The 7,978-nt window shown below is 40.0% G+C and overlaps 1 gene segment (V, D, J or C); it reads left to right on the top strand.

The window, feature by feature from the left end:
• The first annotated feature begins 414 nt into the window (after positions 1 to 414).
• Positions 415 to 901, top strand: LOC110289154 (Ig heavy chain V region 3-like). The segment is given in 2 exon segments: positions 415 to 490; positions 573 to 901. Coding segments are annotated over 2 exon segments (375 nt in total).
• The last annotated feature ends 7,077 nt before the right edge of the window (positions 902 to 7,978 follow it).

The following is a 7,978-nucleotide window of genomic DNA, read 5'->3' as shown; positions in this document are numbered from 1 at the left end:
ACATAATTTAGTTCTGCTGATAATGCTGCAATAACCACTCATGTATAAAAGTTTCTGAAGTATATTTAGTTTTGGACATCTGTGTGACTTTTCTAATGTATAAGATATTGGAAAGACAAATGTTAATTTATGAACTTAAAGGAGGCTGTGAATTCCAATAAGGTAGCTGTTTTTGAAATTTTCCATCACTATTGTCATCCTTGTAACCACCTGTAAATCCGTCTGTCAACTGTGTGACAAGTGGGGCCACTGTCTTAGGCTGCAAATCTTTTTAGTGCACAGTCCCTTCTTCTCGAGCAGGAGTAGGTGCTTATCTAATATGTATCCTGCTCATGAATAGGCAAATCCTGTGAGTCTACAAGGTAAATATAGTGTCGTCTACACCACACAAAAAACATAGGATCACTGGTCTCTCTAGAGTTACTGGGCACACAGGACCCCGCCATGGGATGGAGCTGTATCATCCTCTTCTTGGTAGCAACAGCTAAAGGTAAGGGGCTCACAGTAGCAGGTTTGAGGTCTGGCCATACACTTGAGTGACAATGACATCCACTCTGCCTTTCTTTCCACAGGTGTCAACTCCCAGGTCCAACTGCAGCAGTCTGGGCCTGAGCTGGTGAGGCCTGGGACTTCAGTGAAGATGTCCTGCAAGGCTTCTGGCTATACCTTCACCAACAACTTGATGACCTGGGTGAAGCAGAGGCCTGGACAGGGCCTTGAGTGGATTGGAGAGATTTATCCTGGAGATGGTAGTACTAAATACAATGAGAAATTCAAGGGCAAGGCCACAATGACTGTAGACAAATCCTCAAGCACAGCCTACATGCAGCTCATCAGCCTGACATCTGAGGACTCTGCGGTCTATTACTGTGCAAGACACAGTGTTGCAACCACATCCTGAGAGTGTCAGAAACCCTGGAGGAGTAGCAAACTGCCCTAGGACTGAGGAGACTCAGAGAAGATTTGCTTGTAGACTTGCTCAGATACAGCCATTTAGATAGTCAGTTTCTGTGTGTGTTCCTTAGAGTCCTGTATTGCTTTTGTCACCTTTGAAAATGGATATTGAATAATCATGTGATATTGATTTAGGATGCTCCTAGAGTATACCTTGTCAATCAACTTCCTCACCAGTGACCATCTCTGTTGATGTATTTCTTTTGTAATAAAACAATAAAAAAGAAACTGTTTAGGCATGATAAAAATATCCATGGATTTTTAGAAACAGCAGAACTTCCATTGGATTAGCTAGGTATAAAGTATAATATGAATTTGACCTGTAAATGTCCACCAACTTCTGGGTAAACAAAAAGTCCTTTCAGCACTAAGTCTTATGTGACTTCTCCATGTTTTGATTACTCTGCTTGTGTCGTCCCACAGAAGTTCCAGGTTCTAAGAATATAACAGGTTCAGAATTGAGAGTTCATCCTGGTAGACTTTTCCTTTGATTTGTATGAGTTTTCATTCCTTATCCTTTTTGATAACTTTTGGTTGATAGTTGATTTTAGTTGATATTAGAATGGCTGCTACAGCTTGTTTCTTGGTACCATTTTCTTGGAAGTATTTTTCAGCCTTTTAGTCTCTTATGGTCTTTTAGAGCAGACCTCATCTGAGACTGGCACACTGAGTTGTCACAATAGGGTAGGCATGAAGATCTGCCCTTCATTCAGGTTTAGGTAAATGTTTGTTTATATTTTTAATTTGTGTAATATTCGCATTTGAAGTAACACTTAATAATTCTGTCAATTTCATCAATGTTTGTTGTTGTATCTCCCTTGTCATTTCTGATGTTGTCATTTGGATACTGTCTGTCTGTCTTTTCATCAATTTGGCTTATGGTTTGTCTGTCTTGCTGATTTTCTCACAGAACCGGCTTATGATTTACTTGGTTCTTTTATTGTTCCTTTTCTTTTTGATTGATTTCTGTCCTGTATTTGATTATTTTGTGCTGTCTGCTTCTCTTGAGTGCGCTTGCTTTTTATTCTCCCCAAATCTTTAAGGTGTACATTTAGGTTTCTAGTATAAGATCTCTCCAATTTCCTTCTTTAAAAAAAAATAATTATTTATATTCCAAACGTTGTCCCCATGGTGAGTCCTCTATCCATGTGTTCTTTACCTTATCCTCTCTTCCCTTTGCCTCAAAGAGGGAGCTCCCTCCAACCTTCTCACTCCTTATGCTCCCTGTTTTCCTAGGTCATCACATCAATGCTGAATTAGTTGCATCCACTACCATTGGTTCCTGACAAGACAGTCCTTCACTACATATGTGCCAGGGCCTTCAGTCTAGCTCATATATATTCTTTGGTTGGTGGCATAGTCTCTGAGAGTTGCTGCAGTTCTACTGTGATTCTCATTGCAGATCTCTAAGATTCTGAAATTTCACCTGGTTAGTTGCTTTGCTTTTCTCTAAGCCCTTTTTTTGCATTAATTATCCATCTAATATTGTTAATTCAGACATATTTCATTCCTAAGTTCAGAAATATTGCAGCTTCTAAGCGTCAACCAGGTCCTGATCTGCTTCCGCATTTTAGTTTGTAATATCAACACTCTCACTCCTTTGTACCATTACTCTGTAAGCCTTTTTACTTTGTAAAGCAAAAACCATGTAAAGTCAATAATTTATGATTTGTACATAGGTGCTCTAGGTATAGCCTAAGGAAGACAGAAAAAAATCTGTTATCTCCTATCATTTCCATTTTAGAAATAGATACTGTTAGAGCTTGGTCTCACTGCCACCAAGAAGGAACTGGGTTTTGACAGGAATATTATATTAATACTGGCACAACTTAAAATATCTGATGCACAAGTCATTATCCCCAAGTAAACTAGAGCCATTTCTCCCTTCATCTAAACTCTGTAAACAATAATGTTACACCTATAAGTAAAAAGAGGAGATAGAAGATCTCCAATGCTCATGGATTGGCAGGATTAATATAGTAAAAATGGCTATCCTGCTGAAAGCAATCTACAGATTCAATGCAATCCCCATCAAAATTCCAACTCAATTCTTAACTGAGATAGAAAGGGAAATTTGCAAATTCATCTGGAATAACAAAAAACCTAGGATAGCAAAAACTATTCTCAAAAAAAAAAAAAAAAAAACCCTCTGGTGGAATCACCATGCCTGACCTCAAGATGTACTACAGATCAATTGTGATAAAAAAAAAATGCATGGTACTGGTACAGCAACAGACAGGCTGATCAGTGGAATAGAATTGAAGACCCAGAAATGAACCCACACACCTATGGTTAATTGATCTTTGACAGGGGTGCTAAAACCATCCAGTAAAAAAAAAAAAAAAAAAAAAAAAAAAAAAAAGACAGCATTTTCAACAAATGATGCTGGCACAACTGGCAATAAACATGTAAAAGAATGCCAATTGATCCATTCCTATCTCCTTGCACAAAGCTCAAGTCTAAGTGGATTAAAGAACTCCACATAAAACCAGAGACTCTGAATTTTATAGAGGAGAAAGTGGGGGAAAGCCTTGAAGATATGGACACAGGGGAAAAATCCTGAACAGAATAGTAATGCCTTGGGCTGTAAGATCAAGAGTCAAAAATGGGACCTCATAAGATTGCAAAGCTTCTGTAATGGAAAAGATATTGTCAATAAGACAAAAAGGCCACCAACAATTGGGAAAGGATTTTTACCAATCCTCAATCTGATAGGGGACTAATTTCCAATATATACAAAGAATTCAAGATCTGGACTTCAGAAATTCAAATAACCCCATTAAAAAATGGGACACAGAGGTAAACAAAGAATTCTCAACTGAGGAATACAGAAGGGCTGAGAAGCACTTGAAAAAATATTCAACATCCTTAATCATCATGCAAATGCAAATCAAAACAACCCTGAGATTCCACCTCACACCAGTCAGAATGGCTAAGATCAAAAATTCAGGTGACAGCAAATGCTGGTAAGGATGTGGAAAAAGTGGAACACTCCTCCGTTTCTGGTGGGATTGCAAGCTTGTACAACCACTCTAAAAATCAGTCTGATGGTTCTTCAGAACATTGTACATAGTACTACCATAAGATCCAGCAATTCTTCTCCTGGGCATATACCCAGAAGATGTTCCAACTCTTAATAAGGACACATGCTCCACTATGTTTATAGCAGCCTTATTTATAATAGCCAGAAGCTGGAAAGGACCCAGATGTCCCTCAACAGAGAAATGGATACAGAAAGTGTGTTACGTTTTCACAATGGACTCAGCTATTAAACACAGCTATTATCTCAGCTTTTAAAAACAATGAATTTATGAAATTCTTGGGCAAATGGATGTATCTGGAGGATATCATCCTGAGTGAGTTAACCCAATCACAAAGAAGTCACTTGAGATGCACTTACTGATAACTACATATTAGCCCAGAAACTTAGAATACCCAAGATACAATTTGCAAAACACAGGGAAATCAAGAAAAAGGAAGACCAACGTGTGGATACTTTGTGCCACCTTAGAATAGGGTACAAAATACCCATGGAAAGAGTTACAGAGACAAAGTTTGGTTCTAAAAGGAAAGAATGGACCATCCAGAGACTAACCCCCCCCACCCCGGGGATCCCTCCCATAATCAGCCACCAATCCCAGACACTATTGCACATGCCAGGAAGATTTTGCTGAAAGGACCCTGGTATAGCTGTCTCGTTTGAGGCTATGACAGTGCTGGAAAATACAGAAGCAGATGCTCACACACATCTATTGGTTGGAACACAGGGCCCCTAATGGAGGAGCTAGAGAAAGTATTCAAGGAGCTGAAGGGGTCTGCAACCCTATAAGTGGAACAACAATATGAACTAACAAGTACCCCAGAGCTCGTGTCTCTAGCTGCATATGTAGCAGAAGATGGCCTAATTGGCCATCATTGGGAAGAGAGGCCCCTTGGTCTTGCAAACTTTATATGCCGTTCTTCCCTTTCTTCCCATCTTCCTTTCTTAGTTTACACTCATATCAAAAACAAGAACTTAAAATTTTGCAGTATACAAATGCTTATTTGTTATCATTTATATTCTTGCTTATTTTCGTCTCACTGAGGTCAAATTGGAACATTAAATTTTGGAGATTTTTGTTGATTTTTTTTCATTTATTCACTCTATATTCTCCCGTCCCCTTTCACACATGATCTCCCTTATCACTTTCTTCTCTGAGAGGGTGAAGCCCTCCCATTCCTAGGTATCCCTCTACCTTGCACATCAAGAGTCTTCAGTACTAGGCACACCCTTTCCCAATTCAGCCAGACAAGGCAGACAAATTAGGAGAACAGAATCCACAGGAAGGCAACAGCTTTAGTGATAGCCCCCACTCTAGTTATTGGGAGAGTCCCAGGAAGACTGAGCTGCACATCTGCTTCATACGTTCAGGGGCCCTATTTCTAGTTCATGTATGTGTTTTTCTTGGTGATTTAATCTCTGAGATCCCCCAATCATCTGTGTTACTTAGCTCTGTTGAAGTTCCTTCTGAGTTTCTATCTCTTCCAGGTCCCTCAATTCTTCACCCAACTCCTCCAAAAGACTCCCATAGTTCCATCCAGTGTTTGGCTATGGGTCTCTCTGCATCTGTTTCAGACAATTGCTGAGTGGAGCCTCTCAGAGGATAGCTATGAGAAGTACCTATCTGAAAGCATAAAAAGGAATCATTAATAGTGTCAGGGATTGGTGCTTGCCCATGGATTAGCCTCAAGTTTGGCCAGTAGGTTCGCTATTTCCACAGGCTGTGCTCTATCTTTGTCCCTGTTTTTCTTTTAGACAAGAAAAGATTCCAGTTGAAAGTTTTGTAGTTGGGTTGGAATCCCTATTGTTCCACTAGAGTTCTTTCTGGATATAGGAGTTAGCCTCTTCAGATTCCATATCCTCAAAGTAGTGTGTCACAGCTAAGGTCACTCCCATACAGAGGGACATCCAATCTCCTGCCACCTCTCTGCCTGTGTTCATTGGATCTGATGTCCCTGAATCATACAGAACTGCAGGCCAGGAACCATACTGAGCAAATATATCCATCAGAGACCTATCATACTAGGAACATTGAGGTTTGTCTTCCTCTCAATACTGACTGCAAGAGGATCCAGGACTGATGCAGTCTATATTGCAAAAGATACTTTAAAAAGCACCAACAAGATCGAGGTCAACATGACACCTCCAAAGCAGAGTTAACCAACTACAGCCTGCCCTAGTTATCGGGTTTTTTGTTTTGTTTTGTTTTGTTTGTTTTGTTTTGTTTTGTTTTGTTTTGTATTTTTTGTTTTGTTGGGTATTTATTTCATTGACATTTGCAATGCTATCCCAAAAGTCCCCCACATGCTCCCCCCCCTCCCACTTCTTGGCCCTGTCATTCCCCTGTACTGAGGCATCTAAAATTTGCATGACCAATGGACCTCTCTTTCCACTGATGGCCGAGTAGGCCATCTTCTGATTCATATGCAGCTAGAGACATGAGGTCTGGGTGGGGGGAGGGGTACTGGTTAGTTCATATTCTTGTTCACCTATAGGATTGCAGATCCCTTTAGCTCCTTGGGTACTTTCTCTACCTCCTCCATTGAGGGCCCTGTAATCCATCCAATAGCTGACTGTGAGCATCCACTTCTGTGCTTGCTAGGCCCCGGCATAGCCTCACAAGAGACAGATATATGTGGGTCCTTTCAGCAAAATCTTGCCAGTGTATGCAATGGTGTCAGTGTTTGGAGGCTGATTATGGGATGGATCCCTGGATATGGCAGTCTCTAGATGGTCCATCCTTTCGACTCAGCTATAAACTTTGTCTCTGTAACTCCTTCCATGGTTGTTTTGTTCCCAATTCTATGAAGAGGCAAAGTGTCCACACTTTGGTCATGGTTCTTATTGAGTTTCATGCGTTTAGAAAATTGTATCTTATATCTTGGGTATTCTAAGTTTCTGGGCTAATATCCACTTATCAGTGAGTACATGTTGTGGGAGTTCCTTTGTGATTGGGTTACCTCACTCAGGATTATGCCCTCCAGGTCCATCCATATGCCTAGGAATTTCATAAATTCATTCTTTTTAATAGCTGAGTATTACTCCATTGTGTAAAAGTACCACATTTTCTGTATCCATTCCTCTGTTGAGGGGCATCTGGGTTCTTTCCAGCTTCTGGCTATTATAAATAAGGCTGCTATGAACATAGTGGAGTTTGTGTCCTTCTTACAGGTTGGAACATCTTCTGGATATATGCCCAGGAGAGGTATTGCGGGATCCTCTTGTAGTACTGTGTTCAATTTTCTGAGGAACTGCCAGACTGATTTCCAGAGTAGTTGTACAAGCTTGCAATCCCACCAACAATGGAGGAGTGTTCCACTTTCTCCACATCCTCACCAGCATCTGCTGTCACCTGAATTTTTGATCTTAGCCATTCTGAATGGTATGAGGTGAAATCTCATGTTTGTTTTGGTTTGAATTTTTCTGATGATTAAGGATGCTGAACATTTTTTCAGGTGCTTCTCAGCCATTTTGTACTTGAAGTCCTAGTCAGAGCAATTCAACAACAAAAGGAGATCAAGGGGATACAAATTGGAAGGGAAGAAGTCAAATGTCACTTTTTGCAGATGATATGACTGTATATATAAGTGACCCTAAAAATTCCGCCAGAGAACTCCTAAGCCTGACAAGCAGCTTCAGTGAAGTAGCTGGATATAAAATTAACTCAAACAAGTCAATGGCCTTTCTGTATACAAAGGATAAACAAGCTGAGAAAGAAATTAGGGAAACAACACCCTTCTCAATAGTCACAAATAATATAAAATATCTTGGCGTGACTCTAACTAAGGAAGTGAAAGATCTCTATTATAAGAACTTCAAGTCTTTGAGGAAAGAAATTAAAGAAGATCTCAGAAGATGGAAAGTTCTCCGATGCTCATGGATTGGCAGGATCGATATAGTAAAAATGACTATCTTGCCAAAAGCAATCTACAGATTCAATGCAATCCCCATCAAAATTCCCACTCAATTCTTCAAGGAATTAGG

This window comes from Mus caroli, unplaced genomic scaffold (genome assembly GCF_978045245.1).
Source record: "Mus caroli unplaced genomic scaffold, Mus_caroli_1 scaffold_14, whole genome shotgun sequence".
Lineage (NCBI taxonomy): Eukaryota > Metazoa > Chordata > Mammalia > Rodentia > Muridae > Mus > Mus caroli.
The sequence above is the reverse complement of the archived record's forward strand: the minus strand, read 5'-3'. Positions and strand labels throughout refer to the sequence as shown.